Below are 19026 nucleotides of genomic sequence, written 5' to 3'. Positions count from 1 at the left end.
GTGTCCGTACAGGGGATGCAGCCTGTCACGGAGGGTCAGAGTCCAGAGGGCGGTCCAACATCCTCCTCAGTGATAGTTATACTATACCATTTATTAAATACAAACCATTGCTCTCTCTTTCTTAATTGGGTTTCTCTAGGTGTTACCCAGTTTTTATTGACATTTTCAAATAACAGCATTGGTATTTGTATATCCTTTATATTGTTTATTTTTATTTTGTTATGTCGGTTTTTAAAACATTTTTCATTAACTTCAACTTATCTTTAATTTGCATCCTTTTCTACTTTTTGTTTAGTTTTGTTATTTTCCTAATTTCTTAATTAAAGCTAGCACCGGGTTTCATTATTTTTAGTCTTGCTTAACAATAAAGACATTTAAAGTTATATATTTTCCCCTGATTGTAACTTTAACTGCACCCTACACATATTAGCATGAAATAGTCTTTTTCATTAATCTCTAGACTGTAATTTGCTTTTAGTTTCTCTTTGATTCAAGGGAGACTGTGCAATTTTCCGATAGTTAAGAGTTTGTTTGGCATTTTAAAATTGTTTCTTCCTAATTTTATTGGATTATGACCTGAGACTATGGCCTAGATAAACATCTGCTTTCTAAAATTTATTGAGGTTTGCTCCATGGTCAAGTGCAGGATTGAGTTTTCTAGTGATTTCATCAATACAAAATAAAAATGTTTTTTAGTTGTAGGGTAAAAAAGTGTGTGGTGTGTGACATACAACGTGTTCGTTCCGCTGTCCCCCAATGGAACAGGTCTTTCTGGAAGGCACTGCTGTCAGGGGATGGGTGCAGGCTCTAGTTCTAACTCTAATACAGTGGCCTCCCATTGTTCTTACTGAGAATCCTTACTTAGATTTTGTTGAATAAAAGGCTTCTCAATTTGTTGTAAGTCTTTTGATCAATCTTTAGACATTTGAATGATTGCCTTTGCTACCCTTGACTAGTTTAATAGATCTCTTTCTCTGGGGGAGAGGTTTCCTTAGCTGCTCACACTGCCATTACAGAGTCTCTGCTTCCTGGGCTCTCTGTTCTTGTGCCACTGGTCTACCTGTCAATCTCTGTGTCAATATCATGTTGTATTATTTCTTAGATATCTGGTAAAACAAGCCCTTCTATTCTTGATCCTTAGCATTTTCATATAAAAATTTTGGAATCAAGTCCTATTTAAAAACTAAAACCTATTGGAATTTTTTACTGGGACTTCATGAAATAGAATGGACATCTTTACAGTATTGACCCTTCAATCTAAGAACATGGTGTATTTCTCCACTTAAGTATTTCATTAATGTTTCTCAAAGTTTTTAACTTATAAAATTTTTCAAACATACATGAAATCAGAGTGAATAATTTGAACTCTCATATATCCATCACCAGAATTTAATAGTAATTTAACATTTTGCTATATTTGGTTTATTTTTTTCCTTTGCTGAAATTTTTAAAAAAATTCTGCTATCATGATATTTGACTCCTAAATACTTTATCTCTAAATAACATTTTCTTTTATAACCTTAATACCATATTTTTATCTAACAGTTAACAATAATTCTTACTTTAAAATTCATTTGCTATTTTTTGCTAGTATACTTAAATATAAAAGTTTGTGTATTGACTGCATCAAACAACCTTGCTTTTATATAAACTCATAAAAATCTAACAATTTACTGTATTTCAATATACCATCAATTATGAGATACACATTTACATGCTATTTTTTTAAATTTTTATTGGAGTATAGTTGTTTTACAATGTTGTGTTAGTTTCTGCTGTATAGCAAAGTGAGTGAGTTATACATATATCCACTCTTTTTTTGGATTGTTTTGCCACATAGGTCTTAAGAAAGTGCTATGGTCTGAATGTTTGTTTCCTCCCAAAACTCATATGCTGAAAACTTAACCCCTAAAGATGATAGTATTAGGAGGTGGAGCCTTTGGGACGTTCTAAGTCATGAGGATAGAGCCCTAACGAGTGGGATTAGTGTTCCTATTAAAAGAGACCCCATGAGATCCCTCACCCCTTTCACCATGTGAGGACACAGTGAGAAGGTCCCAGCTGTGAAACAGGAAGAGGGCCCTCACCAGAACGTGACGATGCTGCTGTCTTGTTGTTGGACCTCCAGCCTCCATAACTGTGAGAAATAAATGTTTGTTGTTTATGAGCCACCCAGTCTGTGATGGTTTGTTATAGCAGCCTGAACAGACTAAGCCAGAAGGCTTCCAACTTAATTATGACTCATCTATTGTGAGATGTAGCCCACCCACAAAGATGTTAAATGTATTTAATGTATCTTTAAATTGATAAAATATGGTGTATGTGGATTCTTTGGATTTTCTTTGTAGACAGTTACCTGCAAATAATGAGTTTTGTTTCTTCCTTTCCCATCCTTGTAACTTTTATGTCTTTTTCTCGCCTTACAGAGCTGGCTAGGACATTTAGTACAACGTTAAATAAAAACATTGGTAATAGGCGTTCTTGTGTTACTCTTCTTCTCTAAGGGAAAATGTTACTATTTTTGCCATTAAGTATGATGTTTATCGTTTTTTGTTCTTTAGACACCCTTTACTATATTAAGGAAGTTCTCTTTCTGGATTACTAAATTTATCTTTTTCATGAATGGTGGTTAAGTTTTATCAAAGACATTTTCTACGTGTACTGAAATGATTGATTTTTTTTCTCCTTTTGTTTGTTAATATGGCAAATTACACTGATCAATTCTCCAGTGCTAAACAACCTTGCATTCTTGGTATAAATCCAACTTGGACAGATTACCTTTTAAAATATTGCTGCACTGTTTGTCAATATTTTTGTAGGATTTTTGCAACTATATTATTGAGATTGGCCTGTAACTTTCTCTTTTTTCTGCTGACTTTGTATGGTTTAGGTATCAAAGTTACACTAACCTCAAGAGCTGGGGAGTACACTGTTTTCTATTAACTGAAAGAATATGATAACATTGAAATTATTTCCTCCTTAAATTTTTGGTAGAGTTCACAAGGAAAGTAAACTGTGTCTATAGTTTTTATTTTGAACCTCTTGGTGCCCTCATGCTTCAGATGGTCTCTCATAAACAGCATATAACTGAGTGTTGTTTTATTATCTAGCCTGGCATATTTATCTTCTAACTAGGGTATTTAGTCCATTACATTTAATGTAATAATTGCTATATTTGGGCTTAAATTTAACATCCAATCTTACACTTTCTCTTTTTACTCTCTGTTTCTTGTTTCTTTTCCCGTCTTTTCATGCCTTCTTTTGAATTTTTGTCATTCCTCTTTTTGTCCTCTCCTAATTTGGAAGTCATTATACCCTATTTTTGTTGGTTACATTTTTATTGGTTATTTTAGAAATTACAACATGTATTATTAACATGATACGTTCAGAATTTAATCATTATTTTTACCTTCCTCCTGAATAATGTGATGACTTTGGAAAACTTTAACTCCATTTATACCATCCCAACTGTAGTTACTGCATATTTTAATTTTACATATTTTAACACCTACTCAAGACATTATTATTGTTTTATACAATCAGTGTTCATTTATTTTATCCAAATAGTTGCCTCTTTTCACTCTACATTTCTTGAATCTCAGCATCTCTGGCTAGATCATTCATTTACCTTCTACCTGAAGTACATCCCTTAACATTTCCATTAATGAAGGTCTGCTGGTGGTACAATTTTAATTTATATAAAATATCTATTTTAATATTTTAAATGACTTACTATTTTTACTGAATGTATTATTCTAAGGTGGGAGTGGTTTTTGGCAATACTGCAGGTGGTGTTCTAGCTTCCATTGACTGATGACTTCTCAACAGTAGCAATCTTAACTGTTATTCCTTTACACTTTTTTTACTCTGACTACTTTTAAGGTTTTCCTCTTGTGTTGGCTTTTCTGCCGTTTCACTGTGCTGTGTATAGATGTGAATTTATTTTTATTTGCTCTGCTTTGAATTAGTTGAACTTTTTGAATCTGTGGATTTGTGCCTTTCATCAGTTCTGGAAACTTTTTAACCATTATCTCTTCAAATATTGCCTCTGGGACATGCTTTTTTCTTCTCCTTTTGGTACTCAAATGAAACATAGAATTTGTTATCATCTTACTTGACAATATCCTTAGTCTTCTGTATTTTCCTTTTTTTTGGTCTCTCTGTGCTGCATTCTGGATAAATTTTTCTGACCTCTCTTCCAGTTCACCAATTATCTTTGGTTGTAGCTAATCTAATTTCAGCCTTCTTTTGAGAAGCTATTTTTGGCACTTTCTAAAATCTAAGTCACTGAATATTTTCTTATTTCTGAAGATATTTCAATCTTGTATTCTTTTTTTTATTTTTATGAATTTATTTATTTATTTATTTTTGGCTGTGTTGGGTCTTCGTTGCTGCGTGCAGGCTTTCTCTAGTTGCAGCGAGCAGGGGCTATTCTTCGTTGTGGTGCATGGGCTTCTCATTGCGGTGGCTTCTCTTGTGGCGGAGCACAGGCTCTAGGCACACGGGCTTCAGTAGCCGTGGCTCGCACACTCTAGAGCACAGGCTCAGTAGTTGTGGCGCACGGGCTTAGTTGCTCCGCGGCATGTGGGATCTTCCAAGACCAGGGCTCAAACCCATGTCCCTTGCATTGGCAGGCAGATTCTTAACCACTGTGCCACCAGAGAAGTCCCCTTTCGTCAGTTTTTAAAGTTAATGTGTGAAACTTTCTGTGACTATATTGCAATGCACATGCATAGGTTTTAAAATAAAACCTGGGTTTAACCTTAACTCTCACTAGCTTTGAGACTTTGGGCCAGTTTTATGAATTTTTTTTAATGCTTGGTTTTTCTATCTCTGAAATATGGCTAATAAAGCTACCTTGTATTCTTCTATAAAGCAACACTTGGTGTGTAAGTACTCAAAATGTGTTCACTGAATTACAATTCTGTTTTATCATTAGGATGAGGAACCAATTAGGAGGGTATTACAGTCCAGGCCAAATGTGAAAATCTGAACTGGAGTCTGAGCAGTAGAAATGGAAAAGCATTCTGGGACCTTTGGAGTAGAGTGGACAACAGCATTTGGTAATTAATCATATGTGGGGAGGAGAAGTCAAAACTACTGAAAAAGGTCCTGCTTGAGTGAAATGTAATGAATTACCTGAAATAGAGGAGAAATGGACTTGAGGGAGAATAAACAGAATACAATTCTTAGAAGCTATCAATGTGTTAAATTTTTTTAATTAAAATTTTAAAAATTTAGCTTCATTGATGTATATAAAACTAAGATATTTAAAGTGTACATTGTGATGATTTGATATATGTATATATTGTGGAAGAATACTTCCCATCTAGTTAACTAACACACCAATCACCTCACACATTTTTTCTTTTTCTTTTTTTGATAAGAACATTTAAGTTTTATACTCTGCTAATTTCAGTTATACAATAGAATATAGTGTTATCAACAATAGCCACCATTTCACCATGTTTTACATTAGATTCTCAGACCTTATTCAACTTTAAAGTTTTTGTACCCTTTTATGAACCTCTCCCCACTTCCCATCCCGCCCCTCACCGAGGCCCTGGCAACCACTCTTTCTGTTTCTATGTGTTTGACTTTTTTTTTTTTTTTCCAGATTCCACATATAAGTGATACTGTGCAGTATTTGTCTTTCTCTGTCTGGCTTATTTCACTTAGCACAATGCTCTCAAGGTCCAACCATGTTGCAAATGGCAGGGCTTTCTTCTTTCTCATGGCTGAATAATATTCCACTGTATGTATATACTACACCTTCTGTATCCCTTCATCCATTGATGGACACTTAGGTTCCATACCTTGGTTATTGTGAATAATGTAGCAATGAACATGGGAGTGCAGATATCTGTTCAATATCCTGTTTGCATTTCCTTTGGATATATACCTAGAAGTGGGATTGCTGAATCATATGGTAGTTCTTTTTTTAATTTTTTGAGGAACTTCCATACTGTTTTCCATAGTGGCTGCAACAATTTACATTCCCACCAACAGTGTGCAGTGTTCCCTTTTCTCTACATCCTTACCAACACTTGATATCCTTTGTCTTTTTGATGATTACCATTCTAACAGATGTATTGGGGTATCTCATTGTGGTTTTGATTTGCATTTCCCTGATGATTAGTGATGTTAAGCACTTTTTCATGTACCTGTTGGCCATTATATATCTTGTTTGGAAAAATATTCAGTTCCTCTGCCCATTTTTAAATCATATTGTTTGATGTTTGCTATTGAGTTGAATGAGTTCTTTATAGTTTTAAAATATTAACCCCTTATCAAATATAAGATTTGCAAATATTTTCTCCCATTCTGTAGGTTGCCTTTTCGTTTTGTTGATGGTTTCTTTTGCTGTGCAGAAGCTTTTTAGTTTGATGTAGTCCTACTTGTTTATTTTTGTTTTTGTTGCCTTTGTTTTTACGGTCAAATCTAAAAAATCATTGCCAAGACTGGTGTCAAGGGGCTTACCTTTGTTCCCTTCTAGGAGTTTTATGGTTTCAGGTCTTAAGTTCAAGTCTTTAATCCATTTTTAGTTGATTTTTATGTGTGGTGTAGCATAGTTGTCGTTTTATTCTTTTGCATGTGGCTGTCCAGTTTTCCCACCCATCCTTTTCCCACTGTGTATTCTTGGCTCCTTTGTCATAAATTAATTGACCATATGTGCATGAGTTTGTTTCTGTGCTCTATATTCTGTTCCATTGATCTATTATCTGTTTTGATGCCAAACCATAGTGTTTTGATTACTATAGCTTTGAAATGTAGTTTGAAATCAGGAAGAGTGATGCCTCCAGCCTTTTCTTTTTCAAAGTTGCGATGGCTATTCAGGGTCTTTTGTGGTTCCATACAATTTTCTTCTGATGTCTGATCTTATTTATTCATTACTCTCAGAACATTGCATTTTTGACTGGACTCAAGACTTAGAGGTCAAAACTCTCAGAGACATCAGCCTCCATCTCTTGGCAATCTGTTCCTGGCATTTTGCTTTGGCTTCCTTCATTCCCTTGGCCAAAGGCATAGCGTATCCTGCAGCCTCTTTCTTATTTTCCTTAGTACACTGTTTCTTCAGAGCAATACACCAATGTGTGTGTTGCACAACATGTGGAGTAACAAGACACTGAATCTTGGGTGCTTTGGTCCCAGGTTTCTCACCTTCTTTGTTTAAGGGCTTTCTCTCAACATATGGGCAAACGCTATCCTCTTTAGAGAGACTGAAAAGTTTCTGGATTCCACCAACTCTTTTGGGCCTCAGGTGACAAGGCACAGTAGTATTAATGAGTCCAGGAATATCCTTCTCCCTATTTTTTTATGATGACCAAATTGAGAACACTCAGATTGACAACTGCAGTGCAACCCTGTACAGATCTGTGCTTTCTTTCTCCAGCCCTCCTTGATCTGTAATAGAAATGCCTCTTACTTAGTAGCAGGCCGACATGGCCATGGGTCAATGTATGATGGGGTTACATCCTGATAAATCCATCGTAAATTGAAAATATTATAATTTGAAAATGCATTTAAAACACGTAACCTGCTGAAAATCATAGCTTAGCCTAGCCTACCTTAAATGTGCTCACAACACTTACATTAGCCTACAGTTGGGCAAAATCATCTAACACAAAGCCTATGTTATAATAAAGTGTTGAATATCTCATGTAATTTATGGAATACTGAAAGTAAAAAACAGAATGATTGTACGGGTACAGAACGGTTTTAAGTGTATCAGTTGTTTACCCTTGTGATCATGTAGCTGATAAGAGAGTATCGTACCATATATTGGTAGCCCAGGAAAAGATCAAAATTTGAAGTACAGTTTCTACCGAATGCACACCACTTTTGCACCATCATAAAATCGAAAAATCATTAAGTTGAACCATTGTGAGTTGGAGACCATCTGTATTTACATTTGCTAGTGAGATTTATGCTTTCATATGTTTTCCTGTTACTAAATAGTGTCCTTTCATTTCAGCATGAAGAAGTCCCTTTAACATTCCTTGTAAGTCTGGTCTGGTAGTGATGAACTCCTTCAGCTTTTGCTTGTCTGAAAAACTCCATCCCTTCTTCCAGTCTGAAGAACAACTTTGCCAGGTAGAGTATTCTTGGTAATATATCAGCACTTGTAATATATTGTGTCACTCCTCTCTGGCCTGCAAAAGTTATGCAAAATATCTGCTGGTAGTTTTATGGGGTTCTCTTGTACATAACAAGTTGTTTTTCCTCTTGCTGCTTTTAAGATTCTCTCGTTTTGACAGTTTAATTATAATGTGTCTCAGTGTGGGGCTCTTTTTTTTTTTTTTTGGCCCTGCCATGTGGCTTGTGGGATCTTAATTCCCTGACCAGGGATCAAACCTGTGCCCCATGCAGTGGAAGCACAGAGTCTTAACCACTGGACTGCCAGGGAATTCCCTGGGGCTTTGTTTTTTTGTTTTTCTAAAAGTTTTTATTGGAGTATAGTTGATTTACAATGTTGTGTTAGTTTCCAGTGTACAGCAAAGTTTGTGGGGCTCTTTGAATTCATCTTATTTGGAATCCTTTGGGATTCCTGCTTAGGAAAGATTTTACCCTTTATTTCTTTGAATAAGCTTTCTGACCCTTTTTTCTCTCTTCTCCTTCTGGAACCTCTATAATGCAAGTATCAAGTCTGCTTGATGGTATCCCATAGGTCCCTTAAGCTATCTTCATTCTTTTTCACTTTTTTTTTGGTCCTCTGGATGCATTCCACTGCCCTCTTTTTGAGTTTGCTGATCCTTTCTTCCCCATGATCTGGTCTGCCATTGAACCCCCTACTACGTTTTTCAGTTAGTATTCTTCAGCTCTGTGATTTCTGATTGATTCTTTCTTATATTTTCTATGTTTGGGCTGAAATTCTCACGCTATTCATGCATTACTCTCCTGACCACGGTGAGCATCTTTATGACCATTATTTGGAACTTATTTATCTCTATTTCATTAAGGTCTGTTTTTGGAGTTTCATCTTTTTGTTTGCAACATATTCCTCTGTTTCTTCATTTTCCTTGACTCTCTGTGTTGGCTTCTGTGCATTAGATAAAATAGCCACCTCTCCCAGTCTTTTTTTTCTGGGCGGGGGGTCTTCATTACATGCAGGCTTTCTCTAGTTGTGGTGAGCGGGGGCTACTCTTTGTTGCAGTGCACGGGCTTCTCATTGTGGTGGCTTCTCTTGTTGTGGAGCATGGGCTCTAGGCACACAGGCTTCAGTAGTTGCAGCGTATGGGCTCTAGGGCGCATGGGCTTCAGTAGTTGTGGCACGCGGGCCCTAGAGCACGTGGGCTTCAGTAGTTGTGGTGCATGGGCTCAATAGTTGTGGCACACGGGCTCTAGGGCATGGGCTCAGTAGTTGCAGCACACAGGCTCAGTAGTTGTGGCACGTGGGCTCTAGGGTGCGCTGGCTCAGTAGTTGTGGCACACGGGCTCAGTAGCTGTGGCTCGCAGGCTGTAGAGCACAGGCTCAGTAGTTGTGGCACACGGGCTTAGCTGCTCTATGGCATGTGGGATCTTCCCAGACCAGGGACTGAACCCGTGTCCCCTGCATTGGCAGGCGGATTCTTAACCACTGTGCCACCAGGGAAGTCCCCAGTCTTGACAGAGTGGTCTCGTGTAGGAGATGAACCTAGGATTCAGCCCATCAACCTCTTGGTTATCTCTCAAACTCTGTGACTGTCTGAACCTCCTTCTTTGTTCTTAGTGGCTCCAGGGAGTTGAGGTTCTGCTAGGACCTCTCAGTGTTCCAAAGGGAACATTCTCAGTCAGTACCTAGATGCAGGCTGATTGGAAACTGAACCCTCAGGCAGCAGCTTTTCAAGTATACAGATAGACCCTTCCAGGGAAAGACTGGAAGATAGGTGTTTCTATCTGCTCCCTCTGTGCTGAGCAATAGGGGGATGGAACTGTTTCTTTGTACAGTCCTGTGGGATCCACAAACACAAGGCTTGCTGGCCATCAGAGGCAAGTAATCAAGCGGTGCACTCCCTGGGTAACAGCCACAAAAGACAGGGCAGTAGAGATGTGTCGAAGCTCCTTCCAGGAAGACACCAGCAACCTCGAGTGGGCAAGAGGGAGAATGCAGAGACAGAACCACCAGCCTCCCTGGTCCCCAGGGAAGATCACAGTCATCTAGATGTGTGCTAAATTAGAAGCCTGACCCTCAGGCTGCAGCTTTTAAGATGAGCAAATGGGCATCTTTCAGGAAAAGGCTGGGAGATGGGCATTTCTGTCTGCTGCCCTTGTGCTGAGCCCTGCGGGGAGAGCCACTGTGAGTCCTTGCAAGCCCATTTAGAACTGTTTTTTCTTTGCTATAGACTTGTGGGTCTTGTGGATGCAAGCCCTGCTGGCTTTCAAAGCTAGGTGTTTTGGTGTGGTGGGGGAGGTCCATCCTTCAGGTGGAAGACTTGAAAGTTGGGGCACTGGATGTTGGGCCCAAACCCTTCACTCCTCAGGCAGAAGCTGGGAGTTGTGTGTTCCCTCCTGATTGTATCTCACTGTGCCAAGGGTAAGATTTATGGTGACAGTATGTCTCAGTCTTTCTTATCCATTTCAACATGGGCATTTTCTCGTTCACCCAATGTGTAAGAGTTGCTCAGCTAGTTTCTGAACTTCTCTCTGAGGGAACTGTTCCGTGTGTAGCTGTAAATTTGGTGTCTGTGGAGCAGGCGAGTTCAGGAGCCTCCTATGTCACCATCCTGGTCCAGAACTCTCAAAAATGTTTTAATCTGGTAATCCAAGATGTCAAAATATTCTAAAACCCATCTAGATGTATACATACCCAAAGCTTTTTATGCTTAGAGATTACATTCATATCCAGCACTCTCTAATGATCCTAGGAATCAGTGCGTATCCAGCTTTCAATATAAACTAGCTTTAACAATCCTGAAATAGTTTGGATTAAATTAAAAATCAAAGGTTCTAGTAAGCTTAGTGTTTTCAAACTTTGGAACCAGGTGTTGAATTCCATGACACTGTTTCTAAACTCCAAGGCCAAGCTAAAAGCGGATTAAGAACTGGAATTTTTACAAGAATGGCTTTTTCTAAATTTGGAAACTTTTTGGATATTAAACTGCCTTTTTATGTCTTCTGCTTTATTAAGGCAATTTATAATTATACAATGAATTTCTAATAGATTTTAAGTGATTAGCTTTGCGGAGTGTTCAACATCCAATATAAGGGCACAATCAGTTTTACTGAGTACATTAAAATTGCATTTATTGAACATGTTTAAATTTTTTTCATGGACATAATTTTTATACCAAATGTCAATAAAAGCGAAACCATACATTAACATATTTAATATAACAAAGAGATGAAAATTCAGGAGGGTATGCCTAAAAGTCAAATTCTAGGAATTAGAAATAATTTGAGGGGCACTGTAAATTATGAGCCAAGCTCAAAAGAGATACACACGTCACTCTTTGACTGTGCTGTCTTTCTCAACAACAGGAAACCAGTGCTGGCATCCACTACCATGGGCGCCCCGACCTGAGCAGAGGGCCGCGTCCTCCACCATATTATGCCTGTTGCTGTGACCTTGGGTGAATGGTTGAGATGGAGTCAAGAAAGGCATCACGATCCTCCATTTGTAGTCTGACTCTCTCTATGGTGACATTTAAACAGTGGAGTAAAGGGGGGACTCGGTGCCCTTAACTTTTAGGGTTGACAACGTAATCAGAAAGAAGTAAAGGGCTTATAGATAAGGATAATTCATTTTTCATCTGAATTTTATTTACAGCTTGCTTCAGTAGTCTGCTAACACCTGTATTCTGTTTATTTCCTTCCTGGATAGATCATTTAAAGAGACTTTTCCCATGAGGGGAAAGGTAATAGGAAGCTTCATTTGAAATTTTTTCCAGAAAGGATATTTAAACAAGGCTGATTGAACTAGGAGAACCATTTTACTGATGGTCTAAGTTTAAAACTATTTCAAATGTGTATGTTTTCATACTTTGTGTTCTTAGAGTTTTTCAGGTGATGATTATTTTTAAAACATTATTGACTTAAATCTTACAGGACTGATGAAGTGAATCTGTATACATCATATCCATTTCATAAACAGAATGAACAGAAATGGTAAGTGACTTGCCTGAAAAGCTATAGTCATTCAGAAGTACACTGGATCTCTCTCCCAGACCTTATTTTTAAAGCACAGCTATAATGGCTATATTGAGATTTTACGAAGTGGGGTTTCATTTCATTTCTCTAAGTTAATGAACAGATATTCCAGCCATGGTATATCTGCCATGGTTCACGGAAAACAGAAAAAGGAAATGAACCAAGCCTATCTACACCCCTCTGCCCACGTGATCCCATTAGCTAGAGTTTATTGTTGATAGCTAACTAGCACACTCTATAGCTACATAACAAAACAGGTAGTTAAGTCACTTGTTAGGTTTTTGCATAATTAAACAATTAGATGTTGTTAAGGTTCACTGATGCCCCCAGTTTACCTTCAGATGCTGTACTCCTTTTAGCTTTGACTATCCCATTCTACAAATGTCCATCATTTTCAGAATGGTAGACATAAGCTTAACATGACCCAGCAATTCCACTCCTAGTATATACCCAAGAGAATGGAAAACATGTCCACACAAAAACTTGTACGTGAATGTTAACAGCAGCATTAGTCATAACAGCCCCAACATTGAAAGAACCTAAATGTCCCTCAAATGATGAATGGATAAACAAATGTGGTACATCCATACAATGGAATATTATTTGGCCATAAAAAGGAACGAAGTCCTACTACATGTATACATGCTACACCATGGATGAACCTTCAAAACATTATGCTAAGAGAAAGAAGCCAGACACAGAAGGCCACGTGTTGTAATTTTTTTAAAACTTGTCATTCATATGAAATGTCCATAATGGGCAAATCCATAGAGACAGAAGATTAGTGTTGACCAGTGGCTGGGGGAGAGGAGAGGAGTGATTGCTGATGGCTGTGGGGTTATCTGGAGGGATGATGAAATGTTCTGAAATTAGATAGTGGTGACGGTTGCACAACTCTGTAAACACACTAAAAATCAATGAGCTGTGCATTTAAAAGGGTGAATTTTATGGTATGTGAATTATATCTCAATAATGCTGTTACTTAAAAAAAAGTCATCAGTATGATTTCCTATTTCTCACATGCTGGAGACCAATTAATACCATTTCCTAATGAGCAAGAAATAATGGTATACTTTAGCTAAAAAGAATCTGAGAATCTTGATATTAAGTATTGCTAATATATATATAATAGCTTAGAATAGTTTTAGTTCACACTCTGATCAATAATGGATTTATTATTCTTATCTGGGAAAAATTAAAAGTATAGGTAGCTACAGTCTGGAAAGAATTATTATAGGCTAGAAATTTTTTTAAAAGAGAAATATTTGTTCTCAGCAATATGAAAATAAAAACTTACAAGGAAATGACCCATGGATGACAAGGCGTGTAACAAAGCTAACATGTTACACAAAGGTTTACACTGACAAGTTTTAAAAACTTACAGCACATGGGAACCCTGACCCAAAACAGAGTCTTTATGTTCTAGTTCATTCTCTCTCCACTTTAGGCACCCTCCAACAGGCATTTCTGTGGTCAACTGGTGATGGCTCTCCCTTCAGAAGCCATCAGCGCTGCTCCCAGCGTGAGCCAGGGACAGTCACAGATGACAGAAGTCACGGCCGCACCCTTTGGCCATAGCAGCCTGCTCCCCGTCACCAGCGACAACTGCAAAACATAAACTGGCACATATGGAAGCTTTTTAAATCGGAAGAATCCAGTCTAGACCTTCTTTCTTTGATTGACACTTCTGAGTTTGTGTTTTACAGAACAATATTCTGTTGCCTGCAACGTACTCCGGGCCACATTAATGCCATAATGACTACATTTGCATGATTGCGTAGAGCTTAAAAAGAGAGAACACCACGTTTCTTGCACTGTGTTCATGTGTGAAAACAGAAAAAGACAATTGTCAGTTTTCCAGGTCTTTGGCTAAAGTGTCACGGATGAATTGTAAGGTACGTTGGTACAAAAAAGCATCCTTTTTCTTTGGCTTACAAATGTTCAAATGGTTAACATCCACAGGAATTAGATCTCCAATGCCTAGATCTGAAGAAAACAAAAATGTCAATAAAATTTAAGTAAAAATATAAGCTGCCCCCTGTCAACAGTGAAAGAGGCCAAATGCGTAGTTGTAAATGTTGATTTGGTTGTGATAAGAGAACCAAATCAGAGATAAAGGAACTTAAAGTTTGACTGTAACTAAACTGCATTTGACTAATCATGTGAGAATGGAGTCTCAGTAGGTGTAATTATAACTTTATGCTTTTCTCATAAATTCTGTGTGTGTGCTGCCGATTTCCTAATTCAATAGTGAACAGAGCCTGAGCACTGTCACCTTCAAAACGTTTACACACTGCAGGTTATTACTAAGTTATTCCACACTTCTCTGAACCACTTCTATTCCTAGAGCTAATATTAGAAACTTGATAATGAGCTCCCGTGCCCTGATGAAACGAATGGGAACGTCTCACATGGAATCCCTTCTATACCCAGCCCTCCATGCTCACTCTACCAGGGAAGGAGATGATGTGGCGCTTGCGAGAGCTGGTTGAGTTTTTGATGTTTCAGCCTAACCAAGTCCACCTAGATGGAAGTGACAGGAGGTACTAGTGAAGCCAGGCAGGTGAGGAAGTGCAGCTGGTGGTTATGAAGGAAGACAGGCCACCTGGTGACACAGAAGAAAGGGTGGACAGAATGATGACAAGGCTATGTCACTACCAGCAGCTGGTCCACAATATTAATTTTGCTTTAAGCTCCCAAATTCATCTTAAAAGAAAACAAAAAACTGGCCACCGTTCTTTGAACTCTTCAGGTTCTTCAACTACCAAAAAGCAGTTCCTCACCCTATGGCATATTGCTTTAAGGTAAAGTCTCTTCAGATTCCACTATAGGATATCAAGCCTCTTTCATTTTATATAGATAATAATGAAGTAGGACAAAACTTGTTACGCAGACAGAAGAACCATCTGGCAGGCGCTCCAGATACGCACCATGCCTGGCTGCCAGGAGCTCTCAGTAATGGCAGAGTGCTACCAGGACAGCACCTGACCCAGCCCCCCGAAGTGATCAGAAAAGGGTCTGACAAGCAAACTAAAGAGTTAGCCAGGTTGAGGGGAAAGCCTTTCAGGGAGTGAAATGTACGGGCTCTTCACTATGCTCAGAGGAACACAGGAGGCTATGAGGAGAACTGAGATTTGGGCTCTGCCCTCGAAGAGCCTACAGTAGACTACAGTGCTCTGCAGTAGCAGGTATTGGTCATTTCCCTCAGTCCCAGGATTAGGAAGACACTGAACTTTAACACTAGTTTTTTCCTTCACAATCTCTGTTGCTTGAATATTACTAAGCTTCCACACCTTTAGCTGATTTCTTTAAGGTTCCTGCAGGCGGCTATCAAGCTGTGAAATGAAATGCTCCTTTTAATCTAGCTGATAGAAAAGCTCTGATTCTTACCTTAATGCAGCAGATTTCACTGTTGAGAGCTAATGCAGAGTTAGCCGATTAACCTTTGCTGTCTAATCAGTTAAATAAAAGGAGGGAAGGGGAATGCCAAGGTTAAATGTTTGCAGAGAAGTTTTAATCTATGGCTTAAAAGAATAACAGAATCTAAATCTTCATACAACTGTCTCCTAAAACTGAGAAACTGGATATCAAAGTTGACGTTTATGATTACCACCAACCAGGAAACTAAGGACAAACAAGTTTCAAAAGAGTGAATACCTGCTGATTCCAGGGGCACCACGTGGAGTTTAATCATGCTACCAATGTAGGTTGGTAGTGTTTCTACAAAACTCAGCACCTGGAAGTTTCTATCTTTTGCAAACTCCAGAAAGTCATCCTGTAGTGTTTTAAGTGCAGGAGAATCTGTAAAATTATAGAGAGCGAGATTGTAACAAGATCTGTTTAGTTCATAATAAAATGCATCAACCTTCCAAATTTAGAGAGGAAATTAGGGTTCTGATTCAAGATTGTGGCTTGTTTATTTTCTCTTCTTCCTAAGAAGCCATTAAGATGAGAGAAAAGGGCTAAAACCAATCTAGAACTCAGAGGCCAGTGTCAGCGGGAGAGTTTTCTCACACTGCTGGCTGACCAGAAGCAGTACCCAGGGCAGTTTGGTGTGTGGGACTGAGGGGTCCCTCGGTGTGCTGGCTGGCACTTCCACGTCCACTCTGAAGCACAGCCTCCCATCAACAGAGCCTGTCTATAATCACAGAGCACCCGTCCCCTTCCTGTCCCCCATCCTCAAGTATCAAAGGGCGACCAAGAAGCACCAGGTCTTAGAGGAAAGCCTACCACCTGAGAGAGACAGACCAGGTGAGCAAACAGAAAACCTGGGCACAGAAGACACTTTTTTTAAAAAAAAACCCTCTAGTTAGTATCTTTAGAATGATTTCAAAAGAAAATGGATCACAGAACAAGAAAGAGCTTGTGGAAGATAAAATTTGACTGCAAAAAAAATCAAATTCAACAAAAGGTTTGAAGATAAAGTCCAATTACTCTCCATAAAGCAGAACAAAGAGCATATGAGCAAAAAGACAATGGTATACTAAAGCTCAAGCCAAGGGTCCCAAAATTCTGATTAACAGGTGTTCCAGAGAAAGAGAAGATGCTTATTAACCCCAAACAAATATAGTGCCTTATAATTAATATGAATATCTGTAAAGCTCGTGTATATTTTAACAGTTGATGATTTTCCAAACTTGTGGAAAAGAGCAGTTCTTTGGTAATTTGGAATAATACTTAACGCAAAACATTATGTAACTTTAAAAATTTTAAGATAGTGTTAAAATTATTATATTTCTTAAGCAGATAATGGCTTAAGAACAAAAAGGGAATGTATCAAAGAAAAATTAACCCCAAACTAAAAAGTTTCCATGATAGTCTAAACACAATTGATGTACAAATAGTAAAATGAGGTAATACAGCCAAGTTAAAACTGTTAGTCAAAACTGTTCTCCTCCTTCTCCTGTATAACTGGTGTTAATACAATGCCAATTCCCTTTAGAAAAAAAGTATTACCCTTGCTGAGTTCTTTGACTTCCAAAGAGGGAAAGAGAAGATAACGAATATTAACAGAGTATTCAGCCAGGTGGGATCCATGATGAGGGACACTATAAAAAATTATTCCTCTGGTATTGTTTATAATAGTACTCATTTCTGGCTTCTTAGAGGCTTCCAACAGCATCTTTTTGACAAGAAGACCTAGCCATAGAGAAGAAAAACAATGCATAAGCTATTTTCCTTCCCTTATTAAAAAAAAGGCAAACAAGAAATACAGAAAAAGAGATGCTTTCTTTAAAAAAGTTTAAACAATAATTCTCTGTAGTCCAACAAACAGGGCCTTAAAATATTAACACTTAGTAATGCGCCCAATCCTCTAAAATATATAGCACAAGACTACGAACAGGTAAGATTCTAGAAACTCATTTGTAAAGCAGATGTTACATCACAGGATGCACTTTCCCGGAGAAGAGAGTTAGGCACTGCATGTTGGGTGTCCATCAATGACGTGCATAGGCAGCAGCCAGCCTCCCCACCTACCCGCAGCAGCCCACTAACGACCACTCCGTTAGGACAGTACTAATATTTAAAAAACACATAGTCTCACATATCCACTGGGGAGAAAACAAAGCTGCTGTGGGAAAATCCACCTAGGAAGGCACCTTCTTTTCTGTCCCCCAACCTGGGCTTGGAGCTGATAGGGAAACACAAAGGTAACATGGATGGTAACAGTCGGTCTCTGAGGATATAAAGGGCTACATCCACCTTTCTCTCAGCAAAAAGCCCAGACTCAAGAGTCAGCAGTCCTGAGCATTTCATCAGCTAAACTAGGCCAAGGGCTGCTGAAAGGCCCTCTGCAAGGTGGATGGTGAACATTTAGCACTGGACTGGGAGTGGCTTGGGAGAAGCAGGGGATGTGGCTTAGCAAGCAAGCACTGGGACCAAAGAGGGGACACCTGTGATCACACCACCACTTCTGCAGGCCTTGGGCAAGGGGTAAGCAGGCATGCTGGGGCTGTGGGCACAGGAGCAGTGACGGACTCTGTGGTGGTTGGAGAAACAGGGAAGAAAGGGGGGGCCCTGGGACCAGCCAGGAGCGCTGAGAGATATTGACAAGTTGGGCTTACATACGCCATGGACAGCTTCTGATATTTACTCATTATCAAGCGTAGTGCTTAACTCATTTTCTTTTTATATGGTTTTTTACTAGTTGTCCCCTCTTAGAAAAACAAATAGCAGGGAAGGAGCCATAGCCAAAAACATTAATTTGGGGGGAAAAGGGCTACCAGTAAACAAAACAGAGAGCTCCATTGCTGACGACCTCACAATGCTTGCTTGGCAACAATGAAACATACTTACCTCCCATGCTGTGTGATACCCAAATCATTGGCCTATCCCCAACACCAGCAGCTCTGAGCTTCCTCAGAAGTTCGTTGCTCCTGAATGCAATGGACTTTCTGAACAAAATGAAAACAGCGGGTATGACAGGAGGCTACTGATTCCCCCTGCCCCAATTTTGCTATCCACGTTTTAAGGCAAGCTCTTTTGTTTATTGGACCAATTCTACATGCTACATTGGAGTCAGGAATACCTCCGTTCTCTCCGGCTGATTCCTGCAATTGCTCATTCCCCATTTCTAACCTAGTTACACTCGCACAGGTGGGAATATTTATGAAACCAGCATTGCTTAGGCATCTAAAACGCATCGGGCAATTTTCACGGGTCAAACTGGGGTCTTACCCCATTGCCCCCACCACTTAGGGTGTGCATCCCTCCTCATTAGGTGGCCTGACAAGACAAGGATCAGCGGAGACCATGCTGTCCTTTGCGAGTTCACCTGTGGAGTCAGCTGTCATTGCTGTTTAGTTCTACTTGTATTTATGTTACAAACACTAAGCTTTCATCATTTTGGTTTGTTACTTAGAAACAGCACAAAGCTATTAGAATCAGACTTCAAATAAG

The 19026-nt window shown here is 38.9% G+C and overlaps 1 protein-coding gene and 1 pseudogene across 2 annotated transcripts in view; both read right to left on the bottom strand.

Moving 5' to 3' along the window:
• Positions 1 to 5284: 5284 nt before the first annotated feature.
• On the bottom strand, positions 5285 to 7451 carry LOC132530372 (small ribosomal subunit protein eS6-like; annotated as a pseudogene).
• A 6285-nt stretch (positions 7452 to 13736) lies between these two features.
• Positions 13737 to 19026, bottom strand: part of SERAC1 (serine active site containing 1) — an 81464-nt gene continuing 76174 nt past the window's right edge. The window contains exons 14-17 of one of the 2 annotated variants that reach the window (XM_060167953.1): positions 18424 to 18521; positions 17083 to 17265; positions 15784 to 15927; positions 13737 to 14112 (exon numbers count right to left, since the gene is read on the bottom strand). In XM_060167953.1, coding sequence (XP_060023936.1) covers positions 13976 to 14112; positions 15784 to 15927; positions 17083 to 17265; positions 18424 to 18521 — 562 coding nt within the window. In that variant the 3' untranslated portion in view covers positions 13737 to 13975. Of the gene's footprint in view, positions 14113 to 15586; positions 15928 to 17082; positions 17266 to 18423; positions 18522 to 19026 lie in introns of those variants that run through there. The other variant, XM_060167952.1, reaches the window with a different exon arrangement.

This window comes from Lagenorhynchus albirostris, chromosome 12 (genome assembly GCF_949774975.1).
Source record: "Lagenorhynchus albirostris chromosome 12, mLagAlb1.1, whole genome shotgun sequence".
Lineage (NCBI taxonomy): Eukaryota > Metazoa > Chordata > Mammalia > Artiodactyla > Delphinidae > Lagenorhynchus > Lagenorhynchus albirostris.
Note: the sequence above shows the minus strand (reverse complement) of the source record. Positions and strands in the feature narration are given on the sequence as shown.